This window comes from Neomonachus schauinslandi, chromosome 9 (assembly GCF_002201575.2).
Source record: "Neomonachus schauinslandi chromosome 9, ASM220157v2, whole genome shotgun sequence".
In the NCBI taxonomy this organism is placed as follows: Eukaryota; Metazoa; Chordata; class Mammalia; order Carnivora; family Phocidae; genus Neomonachus; species Neomonachus schauinslandi.
The window spans coordinates 130,709,560-130,737,100 of record NC_058411.1 but is presented as its reverse complement, the minus strand read 5'-3'; the positions used below and the strand labels follow the sequence as shown (position 1 = coordinate 130,737,100).

Here is a 27,541-nt window from a genome sequence, read left to right as displayed (position 1 = left end):
ACGTATTTGCTCTCTAGCATTCTTCGTTTATATTTTCTGAACATAATTTAATTTGGTATTAGCCTAATTACTATAATTGGGTACAGAGAACTGCATGATATGCCAAAATACTAAATACAAAAAGATTTTTGAATTACCCACAAATTTACAGTATTTATTCTATGAAACCTGTCTTCAGTTCTGTGGATGTAAACTTGATAGCCAATTGATACAATACGAAATATCCTTCAAGATTCACTCAGATGCCACTTCTTTGTCATCTTTTACGTTTATCACAGACACAAATTCTCTCATCTCAAGCCTGTAAAAATGTTCCCTCCATGAAACATACACTTTTACCCTTAACTAGATAAATGACCAAGTCGCCCTATTAAGATATGAGTGTTATATTAACTGGGTGGCTGTTTTATTCGTCTCTGGATATCTTACTATGCCATACTGATGGTTTACACATAGAATGCTTTTCATAAATTTTAGTGCTTTCTTAAGGAAATCCACCCGAAGCGCTGGACTTAAAGAAAAGGAACACTAAAGGCTGTGTAGTAAGAGGGAAAACATCTTCCCCAAAGGGAAGAGAATTTGGTCACTTACTCCTTTCCCCCTTCACTTAGCGCAGGAGTCCCTTCTGCGAGATGAGCACTGCACTGCTTCTCTCCTGGACCTGGTGGTGAAAGTCAGGGAAAAGGTTTACATGATTTTAGAAATTCAGGACCTCATACAGATCACCTGCTTCAATGGCCGATCCAACAGAAGCTTGAATTCTGGAGACTGAGGTCCAGAGACTAAACGACTTACCAAGGCCATGTAGGGAAGCAGCAGGTGAGGCAAGACTCAGAGCAGCCCGGGTGGCTCGGTGCGGCGAGGAGAGAATTGGACATTACAGCCTGCTTCCCATCTTGGGACCTCCTACGGCAACTCCCTCAACCTCTCTGAAATTGAGTTTACCCATCAATAAAATGGGCATGATGGAATTTGTTTTATAACGGAGTCGTTAGAATTAACAAAAAGGAAGTAACCTATATATAGAAAACAGTCAATAAAGGATGATGCATGTTGTTATAGTTATTAATGAATAATAGTAATGAGAATAGCATATATTCTTGACTCTTGAAGAGTTGGTCCTCTGTTCCACGTCAACATTCCCATCAGTGACTTTGGAACTTGGTCCTTAGCCTGTCTCAGTTTGTTGGCACCCCTGTGCACTCTCCTTATGCTCTGCTTACAACATCGGGGTTTGTTTATATTTTGCTTTCCTGACAGTGAATCATGTATTTAATGTTTAAGCCTAAAGTAGAATAGATCAAACTGACCAAATAGTGATTTTTCCATTATGATAGGTAGGCCTTTGGAGTATTCTTGAAATGTTTTGTGCCCTTGGCTCTCGAGAAACTGCTCTGGGATAGTTAAGTCAATTGCATAGTCTCATTTTTGAATATATAGGGAGAAAAACCATTTCTGATGAATCATCCTCTCCAGAAAGAGTTTGGTGTTTTTTTTAGATTGTTACATAATCAGTACTGCTTATGTAACTTTCTGTCTAGAACATCGGTTGGCCACTTTTTCTGTATAGGGCCAGAAAGTAAATATTTTAGGATTTATGGGTCGTAAGGGCTCAGTGACAGCTACTTACCTCTGCCATTATCTTTAGGTCCATTTTAATGATTCATTTCCTTTTTGGTCATATAACTGCATAACTGAAGAGGAAAGAGAGAAATCATTGGAAATATGACTCTTAGGTGTCAATAATACATTGTACTAAATTGACAGAAGTTATCCAAGAGTACTGTATCACATCTTGTGTATTATTTAATGTTTTCTAAAGTGAAAAAATGTTAGTGGTTTTCCAAACAGTCAGATAGAAATAATTCTTGGTTAGGATTAGCATCTAAAGATAATATGCAAACTAATGGTCATGACTATGTTTTAATACAACTTTATTTACCAAAACAAGCAGTGGGCTGGATTTTGACCCATGGGCCAAAGTTTGCCAACCTCTGTCTTAGAATATTATGATCTGATTTTGGAGTTTGACTCTCAGAAACTGTTTTTTAGTGTAGCAAAGTAAAAACTTGATTTAAAATAAAAGAGGTGTAATCTAAAGTTGGGGAGTGATCAAGTTTTGAAGCTCATGCTTTCAATTGAGGTAGCTAGGAAACATTTCAGTAATATGACCTCAAATAATGGAAAAAAAAATATCTGGAGATTTAGGTGGTAAAAGGCCATTTTTTTTTCCTATATTTTTATTGGGTAGTAAAGTGGAAAGTCATGGTATCTCTCTTAGGAAAAGACATTTCTGACATCCCTGAAGAAATGGCCTTACAAGGAGCTTACAAGGTTTGTGACTGAGGATTGGAAACTTTCAGTCGCTTGAGCCATCCGGAGACAAGTGGGGAGCAGCCTCTCAGACCCCAGAGCACCCCTCTCTGTTATGATGCCGTCCACCAGGCCTGGACAGTGCCCTTCCTTCGTGTAAAAAGAGTGCTGTGGACATTTTATCGAAATCTCTCATTTCTCTGGCTCAAACACACACTCGGTTGTTAAATAGACTGTCAAGGTAGGATTTTGAGATTTTCTGGTGTTTTTGGTGAAGTCTGTTAAACTATAAACTTGTGAATTGTTCGTTGGGCAGAATTAGCAGGGAGCTCTGGCTTCTGAACGATGGGCAGGTTTAGCAGTGGTGTCGAGAGCATGGTATTATGTAGTCACTGCCCAGGGCATCAGAGGGTCTTTCCTTGTCGACTGGTCTATCCCTTGTACAGAATACATAGGCGTGTTGTGTGTGTGTGTGTGTACATATGTGCACTGAAGAAACCCAGCAAGACTTACAGGTCATTCAAAAGGACTGAAGTCAGCGGGTGACTAGTAACTCACTGTGATGAACATGCCTCTGTGTCCATGCATCATCATGGATAGAAGAACAGCACCTGGGAGGCTGAAAGGTTTTAATTAGGTTATGCTAGAAGTGAGGCCACACTTAGAAGATTGCCCCTTACAGGTCATTTTCTAGTTCTTGAAGAATTTCCTTCGATTCCCTGGCATGTGGTGTATTAGCCTTGCCTTAACTCGGCCCAGTATTGGGGAGCTCGGTCCTTACTAAGCAGCCCCATTCTTTCTGCCAAACACATGGGGTGCTGTAATGGTCTTTCTAGGAATGAGCCTTACTTGGATGCTGTAAATGTCCAGGCGTTGCCTTGAGCTCATCTTCTTGTGCAATCTGTAGGAGGAAAAGCACAGCATCCCCACCTCTCTGCTCTCTCCCAGTTACTGGCTGTGGCCTACGGGTAGGTCTTTGTCTGAGACCCACTCCTGCCTTGCATCTTTTTTTTCTTTTTTTTTTTTTTTTGCTCTACTTCCCTTTTCCGCATCCTCACTTCTTCCTTTATACTCCCCATTTCCTTCCCATTTTTTTTTTTTCCTCTCTGGGAGGTTCTACAGGCTGTAATGTTTTTCACCAAAGAAGACACACACCCATTTTGGGTTCTTGATCTAAAACCAGTAACTCTTTTTTTTTTTTTTTTTTTTAAAGATTTTATTTATTTAATTGAAGAGAGAGACACAGCGAGAGAGGGAACACAAGCAGGGGGAGTGGCAGAGGGAGAAGCAGGCTTCCCACTGAGCAGGGAGCCCGATGCGGGGCTCGATCCCAGGACCCTGGGATCATGACCTGAGCCGAAGGCAGACGCTTAACGACTGAGCCACCCAGGTGCCCCTAAAACCAGTAACTCTTGGGGGTCTTATCTTTCTAGATTGGTAAAGCACAAGGAATATGATATGACCAATTTTAAGTCCTTCTACTTCATAATTAGGCTGATGCATAGAATTTAACTTGGACTCAGTTTCCCTTGGAAGGAAATGTGGTCAAGAGGATATTTTGGGGTCTTAAAGCTGGCAGCACTCATGCCAACAACCCTGCTTTCTAGGCCTGGGGTGAGCACCGCTCTGTGACACGGGAAGGCGTCTTATCCTGGGAAGAATGCTCAGCTCAGATCCCATTAAAATCTAGAGCATTAATTCCCGGAAAACAAGAGCCCTTGCAATAGTTCTTCCTTGATGTGAAGGCCCTCGAAGAACACTGTGTTGCTCATGCCCTCTGGTGGCCACTTTGCAGTGTTGCAAAAGGGAAAGGAAAGTCCTTGGAAGGAGTTTCATTGTAACCTGATCAGGGCCCCCCAAAATCACTTTTGCTGGAGGGTTGAGGGTTGATGGTTCTTCTTTTTGATGTGAGTTTTAGGTGATGAAAATTCAGGACCCATTCATCTAGCAAACTGCTCGCTCTCTCCTTTACCAGCACAGGTAGATGGTTGACTGTTTTCTGTGTAGTAACAACTTCATTTGCACATTGCAGGAAGAATATGTTGGATAAGTCATTTTTCTCTTTGGAAAGAATGATTTAGACAAAAGATTAAAGAGGTCCCACTAGTGTGAAAAACCTGCCATGTGATAGGTGTTTAGTATGTTACTGATCTGCTTCCAAAATGTTCAAATGTCTGGTACCTCGGATTTCAGACCTCCTTTCCTTTTGCAATAACCTTGTATTAGAGCTAGAGAGAAACCCATTGTCTTCTTTGCAACTGTAATTGAGGGACACATGGGGTGTTTCTAGTTGTGTACTGAGGAGCAGTCATAGAGCTTCCTGGCAGGTGTGTTCTGAGTGGACAGCTCTATTGAGCCTGGGCTGGACCCCCAGCAGTATCTTCCATGTATCCTGCTGTGTCCAACAAAACCTTTTTTTTTTTTTGCTTTTGTGCCATAATGCAGAGTTTTGGTGAATGCGAGTCCTGGACCCTGGGTGCAGACCACCGGGGTTTGGGTGCTAACAGATGCCATCTAGTGACGGTTGTGAGGATTCACCTGGTGTGAATGCTTTCAGGGACACGGGGGATATGGGTGGGGTTGGAGGACACACAGCACACAGTAAAGAGGTATTATTATGACTGTATCTAGTTGTCTTTATTCTTGTTGGTGTTTTATTTTGCATTTTCCCTCTGGGAAGGGAAGGACTCCTGGCATTTCTGCCAGTCTTATAATGACCTTTCTTCCCAGTTTCTTTTACATATCTTTAGCTTTGTTTCTTTTTTGCAATAGATTGTTTCCTCCGCCTACCCCCCACCCCACCCCAGCTCCCCTGCCCCCAAGAGGGGGCAAAGGGTGGTGGTGGTGAAGGGTGTTTTCTGAGACCAATTCCTACTTTCTGTTTCTGCAACAGCAGAAATGGAGAGGCTAGTTTTTAGTGATTGGAATGAGGACTCTATTATGAGTTGATGGTTTTTTTTTTTTTTTTTTAAGATTTTATTTTTATTTATTTGAGAGAGAGAGAATGAGCCAGAGAGCATGAGAGGGAGGAGGGTCAGAGGGAGAAGCAGACTCCCTGCCGAGCAGGGAGCCCGATGCGGGACTCGATCCTGGGACTCCAGGATCATGACCTGAGCCGAAGGCAGTCGCTTAACCAACTGAGCCACCCAGGCGCCCCAAGTTGATGGTTTTATTTTCCCCATCTTAAATGTAATTCAGAAAATGCCCCTCAAATTTCATAGTGATCAACGTGGGCAGACATGGTATTGTGGACAGCATCCTCCTTGGTCACTCACTGGATTTTTTTTTTTTTTTTTTTTTTACTGAATGTACCATACTGAACTGGTATTTAAAGAATCAATTTTACTTTGAGCCAAGTAGGATCTGGCTTTAACCTGCTTGATCACTTGCTTTTTTTTTTTTTTTTTTTAAATCACACGTATTTTTTCCCATATGATAAAAATTCCATTTTGGGAAGAAATGAGAAGATGAATATAGTACATCACTCTTTGTTTAAACAATATTCCAGTTTCTTTCAGCATGTTTATTATAAGTAAATAATGCAACATGCAAACATTCTTGTGCCTAAATCTTGGTGTACAACTTTCTTTTTTATTTTTTGCAAATGCGTTGTGTCCCATAATCTGAGCATTTCAAGATTCTCATTATAGAATTGCCAGCTCACTCTTGGGAAATAGCTCCCTATATTGCTCATCCACCAATAACATATACGTGGTGGTCTACTTTCCATTTCTCACCTACACTGTGTATAGATTATCTTTGTTAATTTGATAGAGAAAAAGTATTATATTTGTTTCAATTTTTATTTAGTAATTTTGGTCCCTCAGATGTGTTTGGTTATGAACTATCTGCGTCTCTTTTGTGCAAAGCCTGTTCCAAAGCTGCTCATTCTTCTGTTCCCTAGATATGTTCACATATATTTTTCTAATTTGCCATTTGCCTTCTAAGTTGTTTATAAAGTCTTGTTGCAAAAATCTTTTCAAATCTTACAGTCCTAGAGAGTTTCTTCCTTTGTCTTTATACTAAGAAGGGCCTTTCTCTCTTGAAAGGGATACACGTCAACCTATATTTATTCTCTTTGCTGTTCTGTTTGATATTTGTCCTTTATCTCTTTGATCTGTCTCAAGTTTATTTTGCTTTCTGGCTCAGAGTAGGAACTTAGATTTACTTTTTGCCAAATGGCTATTTAATTAGCAAGGGCTAAATATTCCTTTCCCTAATGATTTGATTGCCATTTTTTAATTGTGTATTAAAATGCAATACGTATTGGGGTTGCTTCTTGGATTTCTCTTTGAAGCCTACGGATGAGTTTTTTTGTTTGGATGCCAACACCACACTGGTTTCACTATATCAAAAGATCACACTCACTGCTCTTTTCTTTTGCAAAAATTGGGGTTTGCTTCACATTGGAGTACCTTCTCTGAACACCAGATGGCGGGAGATCACTGGCGTGCTGGGTGGGAGCAACAGAAACACAGCTGGTCAGTGTATGAGGATGCCGTTCAAGAGCGAACGTGAGACTTTCAGAGATGCAGACACCCGTCCTGAATCCCAGGTAGTGGTTGGCTTTTCGCCACTTGTTGGGTGTTGATAGCTTGCCACGCTCCCTTAGCGAGTAAGTGGAGCTGATTTTTGAAACCCGTTTCCGTTGATTCCTTTCCCACTTTGATACAGAGTATCCTTGGTCGGCGATGTTTGTCCGTTATAGCCTTTAATGTGTTCCCGCAATGGAGCCCTTTCCTCTGGAGATTTCTGTCGTATTTTGTTTTGGGTTGCTGTGCTTCCTTACCAGCTTATTAGAAGGTCTTGATACTCTCCCATTTTATAGAGTCAGTTAAGCTATTCATTATTTCAGGGGGATCCCATCCCAATTCATATCAAGTGCCTTGGACCGAGACCAACATGTTTCTTGTATCTGCTGCATGTAACAAATTGCCTTACACCCAACTGAAGATCGTTGACTTGAACTTAATGTAGCATGTCATCCATTTGGTTGAATGGGGCTTCTCTACAGTGAGTGGTTTTATCAGGTATTCATTTCTGTATCAGTATAACACGCGCCCTATTGCGTGCTGTGTTTTAAGTAGTTCTGTTTACTTTGTTTCAGTGTGAGGTTGATCTGGTGTGTTCTGCTGCAGGGTATGTGGGTGTTCTATACAGAGGATTAAATTCGGAGGGTGTATCAGTGTATTTCTGTACGTCCTGGGATTTACTTGTGATGGAATTGTGATCTTAGTCCTGTCATGTAATCACACCAACACTCACAACACGCTGAATTTGAGGCAGAGAGCACAGCATGCCAAGGTGAAGGGTGTTATTCCAGAGCCCATCCCCGTGTCAAGGTCACCACAAACCTTAGCAACCCCAAACCACCACGCGCTAGTGCATTCTGGGGATGCGAATTTCCACAAGGCACGCTGTGGCTGGCTTCTCTCTGCCACACGCCGTCAGCCGTCTCTGCTGGGAAGACCTGAAGGTTGAGAGTGACTCGCCTGTTGGGAGTGATCATCTGGGGGCTCGAAGGCCCGTTTACACCAATGTTGGGAACCTGGGATGGCCTGCTGGAGGACAAGGTCTGTTCCACACCGTGAAGCACGGTGCCTCAGAGTTATCACGCTTCTTATATGGCAGCTGAGACTCCTGGGCACGAGGCAGGAGCCCAGCCTTGGAAGGAAGACTGTGTGACTTTCTCCATGCTGCATTGGCTGGAGCCGTCACCCAGATTCGGAGGGACAGGACAGGTGATGCTTTAAAACTGCTCTAGTTATGAAGGCTTTACCCTGTCATGGATCTGTATCCGAGGCTTGGCTCTGGGAACTCAAGTACTTTCTTCATCTTCAGAACAACAATATAAATAGTGCTATCCCTTCCAGTTTTTGGAGGATTAAATGAGAGCACGCCCGCTGTTAATGTTATTACAAAGCTCCAGTCCTTTGTCTCTTCTCCATGGAGGCTGCCGTCTGTTTCATTAGATTTAAATTGATGCTCAAACAATAGCCTGGGCTGAGGACATTTTTAGGATTTGTATGAAGAGAAGGGAGAATGTTAGGGTATTAATAATTGTGTGTGCTTTGGCAGTGTGCATTTCTGAAGCACCCAGCACTGACCAACGTACAGATCTGGTAGGTTGTGTCCTTTGCAGGGACTCTGGGCAGTTACATTCATTGGTCATGTGGTTTACTCTTGTCTTCCTTTTTTCCCTGACTCACTTTATAGTCTCTTTACACGGCTGCATCCTGGTCACTGCCTCCCCTCTCCTTTTTTCTTTCTGTTGTTAGGCCTTTTTCTTTTTTTTTTTTTTTTATTCTTATGTTAATCCCCATACATTACATCATTAGTTTTAGATGTAGTGTTCCATGATTCATTGTTTGTGCATATCACCCAGTGCTCCATGCAGAACGTGCCCTCCTCAATACCCACCACCAGGCTAACCCATCCTCCCACCCCCCTCCCCTCTAGGACCCTCAGTTTGTTTTTCAGAGTCCATCGTCTCTCATGGTTCGTCTACCCCTCCGATTTCCCCCGCTTCATTCTTCCCCTCCCGCTACCTCTTCTTCTTCTTCTTTTTTTTTTTTTCTTAACATATATTGCATTATTTGTTTCAGAGGTACAGATCTGAGATTCAACAGTCTTGCACAATTCACAGCACTCACCATAGCACATACCCTCCAGTGTCTATCACTCAGCCACCCCATCCCTCCCACCCCACCCCCCACTCCAGCAACCCTCAGTTTGTTTCCTGAGATTAAGAATTTCTCATATCAGTGAGGTCATATGATACATGTCTTTCTCTGTTTGACTTATTTCGCTCAGCATAATACCCTCCAGTTCCATCCACGTCATTGTAAATGGCAAGATCTCATTCCTTTTGATGGCTGCATAATATTCCATTGTATATATATAGTTAGGCCTTTTTCTAACTTTATCTGGGCCCTTCCTTGTTTGATGTTGCAGGGACAGTCATGCATGATGCATGAAGCAGAAGTGCACACCCCTGTGTGCTTTGGATCACCTGATCAGCAACACAGGTGCAAACATCTCTCGATGACCCTTTCACCAAAAGCCAATTTGTCCAATAATCTGTTCACCAAATGGCCCATTTACTGATTAACTGAATTCTTCAGTATATTGACAATGCTTTCCTTTAATCCATATTTATAAACTGGTATGTATAAAGTTATCAGATGAGAACTTTTAAAAACAGCTGAAGGTCGTTGAGTCATATTTGTTAATTGTTTTATGAAGACAGAATGAAAACAGAATTTTAAATATTTAATTTGTCTCAGGCCAAAAAAAAAAAGGGAGCGACTGGACATGCCATAGTCTAGGCTGCAGAGCCCAGAAAGGGGATGACTGAGGACAGAAAAGGAGAGGATATTAGGGGAAAGACAGATTGGGGGCAGGGGAAGCCTGGGTGTGAGGTAGGTGGAGCTGAAGGAAGTTTAGGGAGGCCATGGTGCAAGGGGGGAGTCTGAAGGTCCAAGAAGGACCTTACTTCCAACAGCTCTATTATGTCCCATTATTTACTCCATATGGACTTAAAAATAGTAAAAAATAAGTAAGTTTTGGTAAAACTGGTAACTTCCGATCGTTGATCCCACTGTAAGTTAGTCACTGGAAATTGTTTCAGATACTACATTTTGGTAAATTGCTTTACCATTACATTGCAGGGTCCATCCGTGGGCAGGTCTTGACCAAAGTGCCATTGGGGTATTATACATGGCAGGCTCCCTTAGAGGAGAGGAGTCCATCATATTCAGGAGAAAACTTCAGGAATAGTTCACCTAAGATGTGCTAAATGGCAGAACACATAGAGCAAAACACAAAATGGTTGGGTAGGAAACTGTTCTTTTGTGACTGGTAACAAGAGAACAGCTCCAGGGAGCATGCAGCTGCCATTTGCAGAATGATGGGTGAGGGTGATTCTGGGAATAAGCATGTTCCCTTCATTTAATTGTAGTGGATACAATGGGGTTAGGAATTCGGCTAGACTTGAACATAACTGCTATCTTAGGTAATACAAAGTTTGCTCTGCAGAGGAAAAGCTTGTTTCTTCTTTCCCAGGTGGCTGAGGAAGAATGCCCTCTGAATTCCCGTAAACGCCCATTATGGTTTCTGAAGGTCAGTCCAGAATGCAGCACTTGGACAGGACTTGATGTAGAATCTCAGCTTCACGGCTAGGGGGCAGCAGCAGCTGTGCAAAAATCATCACTAGCTGTTTTTCTGGAAATCAGTCCTAGCTCTTATTTAGCCGGCCTCAAAGAAAGTCAGAACTTATGGGTCCCATATAAAAATGGCTCAGGCTTGGTTGTTTTTCTGGCAAGGAGAAAAACTTCTAAATATGTGTAATATTGGGAAGATTCTAAGTGTATGCTTATACATAGTTTGATTAGTCACTTATTACTCTTAAGCCGGAGGATAAGAAAGACATCAAATTTACATTTTGCATGTTTCCAAATACTGTTTATACAGGATGAGTTCATCGATGTGTATCTCAGTTTCCCTAAAGACCTGGCAAATAATTATTGGCTTGGATCAACTCTTAAGATCTCCTAACAAAAGTTATCAGATGTTACAAAATGTGAACTTAATGTAAAAATGTGGAGATAATTTCTTTTCATAAACAAACAACTACTCTGAGAAATGCATTTAATTAGGAAACTTTTCTAGCCTGACAACCTTTCTTTTGAAGAAACTATATGGCTGACATGTTTTTACTTGGCAAATGAGCTTTGCTGATAGCAAATAAGGAGGCTTTTGCCTACAAATATTACTTTTGCATCGATTTTTATTTTGAATTAGGAATGCTAGTTTTTAAAAACCGTATTTTATATATATACACAGATATACACATAAATGACCATTAAGCTGATTTGTAGAAATATATTTATGGGCACAAAGGGGACTGATATGTTGTTGACTGAAGAAAGCGGGTAAAAATATAATATGAACAGGTTCCTTTTTTAAGATTTTATCAGAGAGAGAGAGAGAGAGAGTGTGTGGGCACTGGGGGGGGGCGGTGCAGAGGGAGAGAGAGAATCTCAAGCAGACTCCTTGCTGAGCGCAGAGCCTGATGCGGGGCTCTATCTTACCACCCCAAGATCACAACCTGAGCTGAAACCAAGAGTCAGAAGCTCAACTGACTGAGTCACTCAGGTGCCCTAAAGCTGGTTCCTTTTTGTGAAAAGTGTGTGTGTGTGTGTGTGTGTGTGTGTGTAAAGTCTAGGTACATAACACTGTATTACTAGATTGTAGTAATTTTCTTTCTTTTTAGTGCATCTTGAATTTCTGCTGCTATACCGTGGCCGTGAGTTATATTATAAAAAGCAAACAGAAGTTTATAATTAGGGCTTCATTACAGATTTATTTTATTTGCATATTAGATTGATTCTTGAGCCAGTCAGTGTGATATGGTCTGTTCTACTTATCACTTCTGTTGCTTCTGACCATTTTTCCCCCATAACTCTCTCAGTGCAGTAGTAGATAAATAAAATGCCGAGAGAACAAATATGGTTCTTGATGACCCTCTCCTTATGAGAGATTTGAGTTGTCCTGTGTCCTTCTCACTGAGCTGTGATTTTCATCAGATTATATTTGCAAAGTGATCTGAAATCCTCAATAAATAACATTAGGACGGTAGGTAGAGTGGTAGCTAGTACTCATGAATACTTAGTGCTATTCAGTTTTTGATACAATCCTTTCTTTCCAGGAAAGCTCAGATTGTTTCAGGGAAATGTTCCCAAACCACCTGGGATCTTGTAAGAAGTATGTAAGGAATTTTCTATTCAATTTCTGCAGAGAAAAGGTGATAGAAATTTCACAGCTTTAGAGATGGGAATAGAAGGAACATTACAGAGACAAATTGGTACATGTTATCTTGGATAGGTAAAATAAATGAATATTTAATTAATACTGGATATATTGTTCTGTACTCACCCCTTTTTAAATTAATTGAGTAGTAATACTAAAAATAATAGCAATTGCTGTGGGACTTTCTCAGTAAATGGCTGGAGTCTATTACTGAAGTATATTGGTTCATTCAGTTCTCGAGATAACCCTAAGAAGTTGTATTTTTTTTTAAGATTTTATTTATTTATTTGAGAGAGAGAGAGCATGAGCAGAGGGGAGGGGAAGAGGCAGAAGCAGACCTCTTAGCAGGGATCCCGATGTGGGGCTTGATCCCAGGACCCTGGGATCATGACCTGAGCCAACTTAGCTGACTGAGCCACCCACGCACCTGAGGTTGGTATATTTTTTATAAACAGGTGAAGATAGTAAGGCATAAGGAAGTGGGATTTTACTAAAGGGAAGTTATGAAAAGGAAACTATGGGATTTTCATCCCCATGCCATCTTATTTCAAATGTCATCCATTCATTGATCACGTATTTTTAATACCTATATCATGCACATTAGGCAAGTTTTGGGCATACATCTTACTTTCTAGAGCTTTGATTTGGTGGAATCTAATATTATGTTCATAGATGCTCCTAGTAAAATGATTTTTATGTTGAAATAATTTTCTGAAATACAGGGTCGAAAAGTTTTGAGCTGTTGGTATTGTTGTTATCTGAACGTTATTCTTAGCAGAGGTCAGTATTCTGCTCTACACCGAAATTCCAAGGAAGGAAGTAGTAAACAGCTTCTCCCAGTGGATTTTGATGTACTAACCCTTTCAGTCCATGGAGCATCCCTCCAGGTGAGGTTCTATGGAGCATGGTTGGTGAAGCCCAGATTGCCTCCTCTTTGGTCCGGGTGCAGCTTCTTGCTTGGCCCCCAGCTCCCTAGGGTGGCCTTATCTCAACCACAAGCTTTTCTTGCTTTCATCAGTTTCTTCTGCCTCCTACATTATAAGTGAATGCCAGATTTATATTTCTAAAACTAGGCTCTGATCATTTTTTACTCTCCTGTTCATACCTAAACCTGACTTTGCTTCCCTCCTCACGCTGAAACAATTCCAGATGGACGAAGGACTTACGTGTAATAAATGAAAAACTACAAGATCAGTGGAAGGAAACATAGCTGAGCCAATTTAAAATTCTATAGTAAGAAAATTTCTTCTGAGCAGAATGTCAAACTACAAAGCCATAAATAAAACTTTGGTAAATTTGACTAAATAAAAACAAAACAAAAAAACTTACTGCAAGAAATAGCTTAAGCATAAACAAATTATGACAAGATTTATAGCCAATGGCTGATTCCATAATTAAAGACTCATTCAAATCCTGAAGCAAATAACCATGAGATCTTAGAAAAATGGGCAAATGATACGATGTGAATTTCCCTGACAAAGAAATACAAACGTAGGTCACTAAAATACGAAAGATCCTAAGCTTTACTCAAAATGTCAAAATTAGAGAAAAATAGAGATTCCATTTTTCCACCTGCTGTTCTTTTAGAGTAAAGGCATATAACATCCAATTTTTGGGAGCATGCAAAGAAACAAGTACAAAGCATATACTCTTGGTGGGAATGTAAATTTGACAAACTTTGGAAGAACAATGTGACAGTGTGTATCCAGACCAGAAAAGGTTTGGATATTCATGTGCCCAGCAGTTCTAAAGTTAAAAATTCCCTCTGAATATACTCATGCACTCCAAGAGAGTCATACAAGAAGACTTATTATAGTATTGTTTGCACTGGTAAAAAAAAAAAAAAAAATTGGAAGTGATGTAAATACCCATTATTTGGTGGCTGGTTACATAAGTAATGATAATTTATGCAGTGGATTATAAAAAACAAACAAACAAAAAACCCTGGTGAAACTGTATTGTTTTAATTGTGAAAGCATGAAGTCCAAGGCATGTAAGATGATTACATTCGAGTTAAAATCATTTCTTGTATTTTTTTTTCCTTTAATAAACCTATGAAACCAGCCCATTTGAAGAATGGGAATGAAGAAAGTCTGAGCGAGTAGAGACTGTCCTTGTCATTTCATACCTTCCCGAGACCAGTGCATATTTTATACGTGTGTTAAGAAATTTAAAAAGAAAACAGAAAACACAAAACTACCTTATATTTCTTGCAGAACAAAATTAAACTCCTTATTTTGTTATTTTAAAGCACTTTGGCCTCTGACTCATACCTGCCTTTTAAACTTTATTTCTCATTATATTTTTCCACTTATTTTTCCAGATCTATTGAAATGCTTGCTTGGCACCACACAGATCTTGTCATTTTGGTCTCCTCCCTGCTCCCCCAGCTTCAGTGCTAGTGGCCCCTGCTAAAGAGACCTCAGTCCTTCCCCGCGTGTTCGAGTCCACCCGTATCTCAGCCAGGACCTCCTCTTTCAACCTCCACGGACACCCCAGCTGGAGCTAATCTTTCCCACCTGTGAGCTAGAATCACCCCTGAGTTCAGTTCTGTTTCGACACTCACCTCTTGGGCCTTACGTTGTATTTCTGGTATGTCTGCCACCCACCAGGTGCAGGAGACTGGACTGAAGCAGGCTCTGGGACTGATTGACCTTGGTGACCCCCCCCCCCCATCGTGCCTAGCACCGAGCCGGGCTCTGAAGTCAGCCGTTAGCGTTTGTGGCATGTGAGCTGTGTCAGCAGGCCTGACAGACCACCGTGTCATTAAGCAAGAGCGGAAGTAAGGATGGCCACACATTGTGGTCACGAGTATAAATCGGTGTAGCGTTTTTTGGAGGACCAGCGAACGGCTGTTAGTCTGTGTCAGCAAGCGTCGAACCCCTGTGTGTTTGGAGGGCAGCATGGAACTCAGGCCCTGGATGCTTAACACCTTGCTCTCCTAAATCCGAGGTTGTGTGGGACCCCCATCGGGTCCACATGGCAGAACCGGGGGCCACGCCAGGATGCGGGCGCCCGTCTGGCCTCGTAGCTTTTTCTTCTCCTCTCAGAGTGCCACGCTCCCTCTTTCTCCCAAAGAGCCTCATTGTTTGTGAAGCTCCCAGTGAAAAAGGTGAAAGTCCACCCATTCAGGTGTCATCTCATCATTTGTATAATCGGGGAGTTGCATTCCTGAGCCACCGACCCCTTTTCAGAACCTGCCTAGTTGAGATGTCACTTCCCTGACAGTGAGGCACTTAGGCTCTGAGAGAAAAATCACAATGTGCTCCCCCCCCCCCGCCCCTTGCTCAAATTTTCCCTAACAATTAACGCCACACTAACTTGATGCCCTCTTTCCTTGTTTGGCTTTGTAAACCCTGGTCCCCTTTTCTATTAATTCCAGACATTAATATTTTCTTTCACGCAACTGACGCCATTCACCCGTGAAACCGTTTGAACATTATGTAGCTGTCAGGATGCCTGGGGATTACCCAGGATGCTTTGCCTGTGAGAAAGTGACACTATGGAGGCCCGGTTTTGAGATGTTTATTTTGAGAGCACGCTGACAAGCATGAAGGCCCGATCCCAGAGTGGCAATTTCATTTAATTAAAGGCCTCTTTTTATTATAGTTTTCCCCCGCTTTTTTTTTTTTTTATATATATATATCAGAATGACGGTTAAAGTCTGGCTTGCCAGAGGTGTTCTCCATGTACTATAAAGGGGAATGGGGGGGGGGCGCGGAAGATTGCTCACTCACTAGTGACTAGGCCACTGAATGGCTATGAATGCATTCCTTTTTACTGTCCTGTTCAGAGCTGCCAGTGAAAACTGGGCGTGTGTGTGTGTGTGTGTGTCCCAGTCTTTAAAACAGACTGCCGGGGGCTTCCGTCCCTGGGTTGCCAAACTTAAAATGCGAGAGTCGAATACGTGTGTTTGTATGCGTGTGGTTTCATTTCTTCGTCTCAGAGTTAGAAGTCTTGCAATACCGGAAGGCTACCACCCAGATTATACCTTGGGTAATCTATGAAGGCTTCTAAACAATGTATATTATCTTGCTTTCTAGGGAAATCTCTTTCTGTTGGAATAATTGGGGAGGTATTGCATTTGTGTTCAGTCATTTTCAATATGGCAGCTAAATAGAAACCACCCCCCCCCGCAAAAAAAGGAGCTAACGAAAATAAAAGCCTAAGGTAATGAAGGACAGGTATTAATGATTTGGTAAAAGTTTGCAACAGAGTAGCCTAATTAATTTTTGAGATAATATCTTCGACTCTTTTGGCTTGACTTTAAAGCAGGAATTCATGTCCATAAATATATGGGACCTGTGTTGGGCACCGTCCGCGGCACCTGGGATATGTATCAGGGAATATAGGTTGGTCTTTGTGCACTTATTCATGATTGTCTGTTTTGCGGTCAATTATAATATCCTAATTCCTCAAATTAGATTTTTTTTTCTTTTTTTGTGGCATTATCAGCTGGCCTCCAGTTCTCCCCTCACTGATGGTGCCTTCTTTCTTCACCATTCACTGGGTATTAATTCACAAGTATGTCCCAAGTATGATGGCGTACTTACAGCCATGCGACAGACACGCACAACACAGAATTCACGGTTTATGTTTACAGCCTCCCCCCCACCCCACCCCAAACTGATCTGGAAGTGGGGAGGAGGGTTCGTCATCAGCCCTTCTTTCTGCTTTGGATAGCGTAGCTGGAGGGACATTATTCTTTCTTTTTGGCGTCTGTTTCAAAGCTCCCTGGGAGGAGCTGGGCGGGTCAGGGGTGTCGGCCCTGAGGCCAGCTGAGGGCTTGGCTGGTGTGGGTGGCCTGGCTGGTGTGACAATGTTCTCTGGCTTTCCTGCAGGTGCAGCAGACGGCAAAGAATGGCAACTTTGTCAGTTTAATCTGTATGCCCCCAGTTCTTGTCTTCGTCCTGTGGCCCCATCTTTTGAACCAGTGGTTTCAGAGATTTATTTATTATGATTATGTTCGAAAGTACAGAGTTCTGTTGAGTCAGCCATCTGGCCAAGTGTTTGAAAATGGTTTCTTTCCCTTTTCACAGACTTGCTGCCCTTCTTGGGAGGGGTGGGTTTCTCCCAGGACTCCTGACACCGTCGGCTGGTGCCGGTGGATTTTGTTTCTGGAATTTTTGTGGGTAGTGTAGTGATGACTTACCCAGAAGGAAACCAAACAGAAAAAGCTCAAGGAGCCCATTTGTATTCTACCACGAAAGGCAAAGAAGAATCAGTCATTTACCCCAAATTGTTTCATTTTTCTCTCCTCTCCACCTCTGGGGCCTTCAATCCCTGCACAGGGAGACATTTGTCCTGGGTGTGCTCAGTGAAATTCTTTGAGCCAGGGCAGTGTGGAAAGAATCTTTACTTAATGGAGATCCTGGGCTTTAACGTATATTTTTAAAACCTGTCTTGCTCCCTTTTCTTTTCTTTTAAAGGCACAAGCGATCCCTATGTGAAATTTAAGCTGAATGGGAAGACGCTGTACAAAAGTAAAGTCATATATAAGAACTTGAACCCAGTTTGGGATGAGATAGTTGTACTTCCAATTCAAAGCCTTCATCAAAAGCTCCATGTGAAGGTAATCACAGATGGCTTTCAAATCTGCTCTTTGGTTTAAAACATTGATTTCTCAGCAATCTTTGCCCCCTTAAAATGACAATGTCCCCAAATTCTTTTATTATTGTTAAGCTCTGGGTGAAAAATATTAGTGTGGAAGGGATTATTTATACCCTTTGTTGAAACTGTATGTTTTTCTCAGATCAGTGGTATATACTCCACAGAAAATCAGAGTGAAAATAATATCTCCATTGATTGTATTTAAACTTACTGCACATGGAAGAATTATTACAGCCGGTGTAGTGGCGACAAGTAGGGAAGCCTTTCTCATTAGGAATAACTTTATACTTAATAGAGCTTTAAGCTACTGGTTGTAAGCATCAGTTGCTCTAACATCTGGTTAAAACTGCATGAGTTGAGTGCAGGATGGGATTGCTATAGAATATCTAGCAAATTTCTATTTAATTGACAGATCTGCTCACCGTGGAAAATACTAAATTTTAATGAGAGACCATTTAAACTACAGAGAGCGGTCCATTGTGCATTAACATTTTAATGCATATGGATACTGCCTTAAGAGTATTTTCTGCTGTTGTTTTGGCTGTGGTAGGCAAAATGGGCAAGTCTGAATAATCTTTGTTCTCACCATTGGCTTGGCCTAATTCCTCCTTAACTGTACTATGCAAATTATTTTTTAGACCTAGGAGACTGAATTAAAAATTCCCAGCCTATTGCTTTATTAATAGTTTGATAAATTCAGTTGGTTTACCTTATTAATGTGTTACTGGCCTCTTCCCTCTTTGTAGGTATATGATCGAGATTTAACTACATCTGATTTCATGGGTTCTGCATTTGTCATTCTCAAAGATCTTGAGCTTAACAGGTACTGTATTTTTACCTTCTAATTGTGATTTTGAAGTTTAGAGGGAACTCAAGATAACGTTAAATGACATTTGTTTAGATTAAATGACAAAAAAAAATCTGAATAAATGAAAGCGTGCTTGAATTTTTCTATGATTTTAGCTCTTCTCTCCCAAACCTATGAGTCGGATATTAAATCTTCCACAGTGTGTTCTGAAATGTGTATTGGATTTTGAACTGTTAATATTCAGGTTCATTAACCTACCTAACCTAAAAATAAAACAAGTATTTAAATTTTATTTGGGCAGTAAGAGAAAAGAATCCATTAACCAACTGTTGAATTAGGCAATGCCAAACAGTTCCCTTACTCTGAAGATGGTTGGGTTATTTTTACTGAATTTGGTGCTTTTTAAAACTCGTGTCTCACTCTTATGCAGAGGTAGGAGACTTTTTCTGTAAGCTCTCGATGCATTATAAGACTATCTAGTACTGCCCATAAGTGCTAATGTTATTTGTTGTATTTTGCTTGTAGAACGACTGAACATATTTTAAAATTGGAAGACCCAAACAGTTTAGAAGAGGATATGGGGGTGATTGTATTAAATTTGAGCCTAGTAGTAAAATACGGTGATTTCAAGAGACATGTAAGTATGACCCTTTGTTCTTTTCAAAATTCTTCACTGCAATTGTCCTTTGATAACTGGGTTACCAGATGGTTGGCATTTTTTGTAATTATTTTTGGAGGGAAACAAACAATTGTATCAAGATGTAAAGTACGTATCTGTGGTTCTATGCATCCTTTCTTTTGGAACTCTGGAAAGAAAATTCTTTAAGGAATGATCTCTAATTTGGCTAGGGATGTGGATGTTGCTATTATTAAAATGCATACGCTTTTCCTAAGTGGTAAGGTTTCCATTAATTATTTTCTTAAGTACTGGATGACTTAGACATTATTCGGTTATGCAAAGCAATTCCTGGGATTTAATTATTACATTGTAAATTATTAAGGTGATCAAATACATATTTGTAGCATTCCAGTTTGTTTTCTTTTAGCTATCACATTTTCTGTTGAGAATACTTTTGGGAAGATATAAATTTTTATATCCTCTGATCTATTATTACATGGATGTTTCTAGTTAATGCATGGCCTATTGAAGATCTCTCTAACACCAACAAAGCATTGGATTTTATGACGATTTGACTGGGACTGTGTTCTTATGAGCAAATATGTGACTACATATCATAATCTAATTTTATATGCAGGGGTCAGACCTTATAATTCCAAGAATTAAAATAAGAACAAAAAGCATCTTTGATCATAAATTATTTGAAAGGTGTTTCAAAAGCCAACTAAAATACCGACTTGGAAAAGGACTAGAATGTGTTCAAATTTAAGCATGTTTAGACTCTGGTATGAAAATCTGAAGCCTGTTTATAAATTAGGCCTCCAGGAGTACTTCTCGAATTGAGTCAGTGGGGTCGATGAGGAGAATATTCTTCATTTTGCTATCACCTTTGCTTTTAGTTGTAATTTATTTTCATGGTGAAAATCAAGACTAATTTACTAGTAAACTCTCAGAAAATAGCAGAAAGGAATAGCAAAGCTGTACAGTGATTTTTCAGTTGCCAGAAAGTCAACTCAATCGTTGCTATTTTTAATTTGAATTCTTTACTTATGAGCATTTACTTGACAGTAACTGGGAAGAAACCTTCCCATTTATTAATTTTTTTAAAGAAATAGTCCTTTTGAAACTGGAAACCTTAATAAAGCTGATGTTGTGATGTTAAAGGATCTTAAATTGATGTTGAAAATAAACTTTTTTTTTTTCTACCCAACATAGTGAAGGAAGGTTTTCTTTCGCTTCTCTCAGCCTTGACAGTATTGCTGTTAGATTCAGTGTCAGTGTGTGTAGTAGGTGATTGGTTCCTTGATCTGGACGCCACGCTGAAATAACATGCAATGTAAATAAGTATCATTGGCCCCATCATTGAGCAATTGCTGGCTAATATGTTCAGAAAATTTTCTTACATATTTAAGTGGGGCTTGGAAAGTTGGATAATTTCTCATGAAGATAGCTGCCTATGTATTCCTGTTGTGAATGTTTCTCTAGTATACTGGATTATGTCTAGCAGTCATAGGGCCCTTAAAATGTATTTAAATATTGCCAAAATTTGGAGTAATGCCATTTTAGTTAAAATGTATTTCAGATTGCAGAGATATTAATACTAGATGCTGCCTGAATTTGCTTTTGTAAAGAAAAACTTTTCAGAATCCTGAAAGGAGCCACATTTGTCATCTTACTGAGTTTGGCCATTTTTTCCTTTGACCCCTCCCCACCCCCACCTCTTTTCAAGAGTTTGCCAGACTGTATATCTGCCTGCTTCTGCACTTGCTTGTTTTCTTTGTTCTTTGCTTGTCTGATAGAGGTCTAGGGTACAATATATTTCTTGTACATATATTTTATGGGGCATTATAATATAGAAAACCCTGCCTGCTCTCATTTGTTTTGATCAGTAGTTTTAGTTTTCTGTTTATGTACTTGATCAAAGTATCCCCAAGCAAGGAATCATCTATCCCGGGCCGTGTGTGGTTATTCAACTTACACAGTGCGTATGGGGGCCTTTGGGGATAGAGCAGGTATCAGAAAACATTTGTTCTTTTCACTAAGTGAATATTAAAGACATCCTTATGTGAGGTTTTTAAATGGCAATAACTAACACTCAAGACTGGAAAGATAAGAGATCATTCGATTGGGAATCACTTGTTTGTAAATTTCCATCCTGGCGGTCTTTGTCACTTGAGAACCAGACTGACAAAAATCTGAACACAAGCAGAATGTCAGTGAACTCACCCTTTCGTCCAGGGATTGAAGTGTATATATAGACATGGTAGAGTCGGAAGGCAGGTCCTGGGTGGAAGGCTGACAAACCCACCATCTGTTTCTCTTTCTGGGGTTGTAGTTGGAATTGTGGGCTTGGTCATCAGACGGCCTGGATTTGAATCCCAGCTCTGCTACTTTCATGCTTTGAGAAGTTAAGTGGACTTCTCAATGTGATCAGGTCACATTCACAGAGTTACTTAACCTCTCTCAACTACAATTTCCTCACATGTGAAATGGAGATTAAAAAAGTGTTTTACAGGGCGCCTGGGTGGCTCGGTCGTTAAGCGTCTGCCTTCGGCTCAGGTCATGATCCCAGGGTCCTGGGATCGAGTCCCGCGTCGGGCTCGCTGCTCCGCGGGAAGCCTGCTTCTCCCTCTCCCACTCCCCCTGCTTGTGTTCCTGCTCTCACTATGTCTCTCTCTGTCAAAAAAAAATAAAATCTTTAAAAAAAAAAAAAAAGTGTTTTACAGGATTGTGAAGATGGAGATTATCAAATATAGTGTTTGGCATGGGGTAGGCTGTCAATATATGGTAGCTCTTAGTAGTGTAGTAAGCTGACAGGGATATTTATTTTCCATTAATTTCCTTATCTATTTTGTTTATCTTTTATGATTGTTAAAAAAAATCCAATGAGTCATATGTCAGAGAGCCCTAAATAGACAGGTGTACCTCTAAGATGATAATTAATTTTGGTGGTTGTTTGGGTGAAAATATTTGTCAGTATGATGTTGGGAAAATAGAAAAAGAACTGATTTTAATACCCAGGTTGTAACATCTATTAACTCCCCAGCACATGCTAAATGTTGGAGCTCACAGTTTCACCAGGGGAGGTGTTTTTAATAAAGAGTATGTTCAAGTCATTTCTGTACAGTGTTTTAGTTGCTGGTCACTGGAATGTAAGTGCATTTCCCCCAAAGACTGTTTATTTTCTGGTTTCTAATTGATTGCGAAGACGTATTGGCAAAGTGGATAGGTCATTTGCCTAAAGGTATTTTTTCCTTAAGCATAATAGTAAATGTGGTCTGCTCGATTAGATTCATAATTGTGCTGTAATCTCCCAAATTTATCCAAGTTTTAACATCCAGTTAGCTGGTTAACCAGCCAGAGTAGAGCTTCACAGTCCTGGACGGTGACAGGGGTAATGAGAGGATTTTGCTAGGAAAGAATTTTAATTGTAGACGAAATTCAGCAGTCTTAGCATGACAAATTAGAGATCAGAAGAGAACAGTGGTGAAGTTACTTGCTGTTCAGAAAATTTGTTCTTCCCTCCCTTGGTGCTGTATTAGCCTATTTCTCTTAATTGTGCCGGAACAGCTCAGATTTTTTCCTCCTGTTATCTTAAAGATTGAGATTTGATCATTGGGCGTAAATGGAATGATTTTTTTTTTTTCAGTATCTAAAAGTATGGAAGCCTAAGCATGCACTAACATTGTCCATGAACTTCTTAAATATTTTTAGAATACTATCTAAATATTTCAAGTAGGAGAAATCTGCCTTTGCAATTTGCTTTTAGACATGAAATTATAGAGCTTTAAGGCAATTAAAAGCATTTTAAGGGTCGAGAGCCTTCTCATACTAAGAACTGGTACTTCTAAAGATTGAGCAGTATTCACATTTCCTGTCTTCTTCTTATTGAATACTAGGAGAAAATGATGTCACACAACCACAGAAATGTGATTTTTCTGTTTCCATTTTCTTGCTCAAATGTGTTTTCTCTGTAACCTCAGAACTTGGGTGTTAGTTGTTTGAATAGTGTGTGCACCATCTAACTAATATAATAACGGAATTATGTTATTAATGATTCTATTTCTCTCTTTCCTTTTGCCATTTTTCACCATCCAATGGACTCAATCTCCAGCGTTGGTCAAATCGGAAAGGATTGAGTACCAGCAAGGTAAATATACTTGTCTTTTTCTTTACGTCATTTGGGGAAAAGTTCATCTTTGTTGCAAACACAGATGTGCACTTGATTGGTATTATCCAACCTTTATACATAGTAACAGCATTCTCTTCTTCTCACTGTTGCTGCAAATAAGAAGGAAACAACCTCCCTTTTAAATTTCATTTAATTAAGGGCATAGCCAGATGTTGGAACTTATACATGTTTTTGTGGTGACATTTTATATGTACCAGGCATGTTAGAATGTTACACTTCATTAAGCCCGGATTATTTGGAGTTTAGTGTTGTTAGAATTCGTCCTTTAGGAAGTTATATACCACTAGATGGAAGCTAGCTTTGGTGTTGTAGGGGCAATGAAAAGATTAATGGAGAGGAGTATGTGGTATATTTTATAAATCTGTCTTCTATTAGTCTTATTTTACCATTTGTTACCTTTGTTGTGGAGAGTTTTCTTGAAAGATTTCTTCATGAAGTACCAGTGATTTTTTTTTTTTTTTTTACATTGCTAGTATCTTTTTAAGCAATTATAAACTGTTGTCCAATTTGTAAAAGCTCTCTGTGTACAAGGTAAGAAAGCATTGTTAATCTGTCTGGTTATTAAATTAGTACGTTGTGAGTGACTACATGTCAAAATTGGTGGGAACATGAACAAAACCAAAAAAGTATTCATACCTTAATTTCACTGCTCTGCTACTTTTTATTTTTTATTTTTATTTTTATTTTTATTTTTATTTTTTTTTAAAGATTTTATTTATTTGACAGAGAGGGACACAGCGAGAGAGGGAACACAAGCAGGGGGAGCAGGAGAGGGAGATGCAGACTCTCCAAGGAGCAGGGAGCCCGATGTGGGACTCGATCCCAGGACCCTGGGACCATGACCTGAGCCGAAGGCAGACGCTTAACGACTGAGCCACCCAGGCGCCCTCTGCTACTTTTTAAAGAGAAAGAACCAACATGGAGGTTACCGTGATGTGTGTGTGTGTGTGTGTGTGTGTGTGTGTTTGGCAGATACCCCTGCAGTCCTTGTATATACATTGTATATACATTGACACACACATTTAAATGCACAAATGCATGCCCACTCTCATTTCTAACCTCATGGTACTTCAGGTGTTTACTTCTCTGTAAAATAAGGCAATTGAAACAAAGGCTTTGTGAGTTTGTAAAAGTGTGTGTTTGTGTGTGTGTGTGTGTGTGTGTGTGTGTGTGAAAGAGAGAGAGAGAGAGGGGCAGAATTGTCCCCTGACTAGCACTAGTCATTTGGGAAGAAAGACAAACTTTCCAAACCTTTTTTAAAATCCAAAGGGGGGCGCCTGGGTGGCTCAGTCGTTAAGTGTCTGCCTTCGGCTCAGGTCATGATCCCAGGGTCCTGGGATCGAGCCCCGCATTGGGCTCTCTGCTCGGCGGGAAGCCTGCTTCTCCCTCTCCCCCTTCCTCTGCTTGTGTTCCCTCTCTCGCTGTGTTTCTCTCTGTCAAATAAATAAAATCTTAAAAAAAAAAAAAAATCCAAAGGAATCAAAGCCCACCTCTTAATAAAATGTATATCCTTTGCATTTTATACACTCTAAAAATGACAATAAGTTGTTTTATTAACCAGTTCACTTGGTTTACAAGACTGTTTTTTTGTGGGGTTTTTTTTGGTTTTGTTTTTTTTTTTTTAGAGATAAAATTTAGAGAACATTAATAACGTGAAGCTGTCTCAAAAATTCCTCCAACTTTTGTCTTATTCCTTTATAGTCACTAGAGGGTAGAAGAACATCATTTCTTGCCACAGAAGGGAGCCCCGCTCTTGCTCTCCCATATTAAGAGCTTCTGTAACCATCTGAAGCAGTAAAGTTTCCCGGCATGCTTTGGACAAGCCTGACAAAGCAGTATTTTCTCGTTTATTGATTCTACTGCTGCACTAAAACACTGGTAGTGTACATCAATAACCATCTTTAGTTAGGGAGCTCCGGCCTGTGGAAAAGCTCTGGCAGTTTGTGGGAGAACATAAAGACTAGAAAGAAAAATTGTGAGCTTGGGGAATATTGGAGTCTAGGGAGGACAGGAGAGGTTATGGGAGAATGACCAAAGGAATGAGGAGGGAGAGAAGAAATGTTGACGGCCTGGATAAAGATATCACAAATACGAAAGGCGCAGAGGATCCTGGAGAGCAGTATTTATATCTGTACTGCAGACTTGTGTCTTACCACTGAGCTGCTGTGTTCTTTTTTCCCCCTCTTGCGGTCGTTTCCAGAATTTTGACTTCAGTGCGCTGGGCTCAGAGACTTAATAAATGCCCAGACTTGGGGCCTGTGTTTAATAAAACCTTCAATGAGTAGAGCTCATTGAATGCCACTCATGATCTTACATGAGAGATGCAGTTTATGTGTTGGTGAAGAATTTCAATTGTTAGGTTGACTTTTTGCTACTTAGAGTTGGCAGTTTTTGCGGAGGAAGTGAGGGAGCTTCTAATTTGACTTATGAAAATGAGTCCCATGGAAAATCTGTAGGCGCGATGATTAACCCTCCGTAAAAGTAGTTAAAATACCCTGATCGACCTATCTTGGTATTTTTTAAACTCTAAGCTTCTTTTTTTTTTTAAGGCTTTCCATATTACATTTAAAAATGAGGCAACAGAAGTTTGACATAGAGAAGATTACTACGCTATGAGTATCTAAAATTTTACTAGTCCTAAGTAATATATTCTCTATAAAATGTCATTGACTTTTTCACCTCAATCTTAGTCTTTTAATGGCTTAACTTTATTTGGGTAATTGCCTCTGATACCCCATAAGTTTATAATTTTGCACCATCCAAAGGGGCCCAGAATGGCAGACTCTCTTGTAAAGTGTTTTCTTACTCCATTGACCTTGACCGTAATGTAGTAAATACGTAGAGATTGCCTTTAAAAAAAGTAGGTTTTGGTTTCACCCAGAGCCTCTGTTTACCTTCTGATGAGCATTTTAACATGAGAATTGAGAATTTGATTTAACAGGGCCTGAATCAGATAAATAGCTCTTTTTAGCTATTTATTATACATAATCTTTTCTGTGAGTAGACCTGTTTCCAAATCTTACTCTCTTTCTAATGCATTTAACACTTAGAGAAAATTAACAGCAGTGACTTCTTTAATATCAGATAGTTTAATGGGGGAAAAAAAAACCCGACAATGATAAAAGATGGAATTGAGAAATCACTGATTGTATTTAGAAATCTGCACCCACACCCACACCCTTCCCCAGTGCTTTCTTTGGGTCTTTGCTGGTCCTGTGGCTGATCACAATTCCCCTTTCCTAGAATTTCCTTTATTGTACATGCATTTGTCCTGTGATAAATAACGATTTTTTACATAGCCCCTCTTTTGACCACTGGTTTATACTGGGTATAACAGTAATCCAAAGTAAGAGACTTGACCTATACGAACTCTATAAAATTAGTTGACTAGTGGTGCCAGTCTTTGGGCTGTTCAGCTTCATATTCTTCTATCTTTGTTCCTGTCTGTTATTACAGAGGCTGATAACCACAGGATATGTTTCCTAGGTTCCCCTGTCAGGTGGCCTCCAGCTGGCTTTATACCATGAGAGGAATTGGTAGGATACTACCGGGTAGGAGAATTTCTATGGTATATCTCCCTTTTCCCTCTGTTTCATGTGGTGTCTGGACATGGACAGTATTTTGCATTTTCCCTTAGACCTGCCATGGTTTCAGCTTCTACCAGGTGAGTCTGACCCTAGTCCAGGGCTTGCAAAACCTCACCCAAGGGCACAAATCCAGCCCTATGTCTGCGTTTGCAAGTAATGTTGCAACACAGCGGTACCCATCTGGGTAAGCATTGTCTCTACCTGGCAGCTGCAGAGTACTGTAGTTGGGGCAGAGACCTAACAGCCTGAAGCCTGAATACTTACTCTCTGGACCTTGGCAGGGAAAGTTTGAACCCCCCCTCCTCCCCCGCCAGCTCCAGCCCCAGAGTGTTAGGGAGGGCTTCATTCTGTTGCCTACCTTAGGTTTTCTTAGCCCTGTCTGTTTGGTCTCTCAGGCATCCTATACCTGAGACCAGTTCTCGGCATTATATCCCCTCTATTTTCAGTACCCATTGTGGTTCTCTTTTCCCATTGGATTCTGATGCAACCTATAGGGGCTAAGCCTTTGCTATTGGCTTTTTTTGGATACTTTTAAAGTTGCCATTACTTTGTAAGAATCATGAATCACAGGATAAGTATTCCGCATGGATTTGGGTTATACC

General features: G+C 40.3%; 1 protein-coding gene across 2 annotated transcripts in view; it reads left to right on the top strand.

Annotated features, from left to right (window-relative positions):
• MCTP2 (multiple C2 and transmembrane domain containing 2) overlaps nt 1-27,541 on the top strand; it is a 240,841-nt gene that overhangs the window by 73,790 nt on the left and 139,510 nt on the right. For both annotated transcript variants that reach the window (XM_021680654.1, XM_021680655.1), the window contains exons 5-8: nt 17,553-17,695; nt 18,480-18,556; nt 19,067-19,178; nt 23,275-23,310. In XM_021680654.1, coding sequence (XP_021536329.1) covers nt 17,553-17,695; nt 18,480-18,556; nt 19,067-19,178; nt 23,275-23,310 — 368 coding nt within the window. The remainder of the gene's footprint in view (nt 1-17,552; nt 17,696-18,479; nt 18,557-19,066; nt 19,179-23,274; nt 23,311-27,541) is intronic.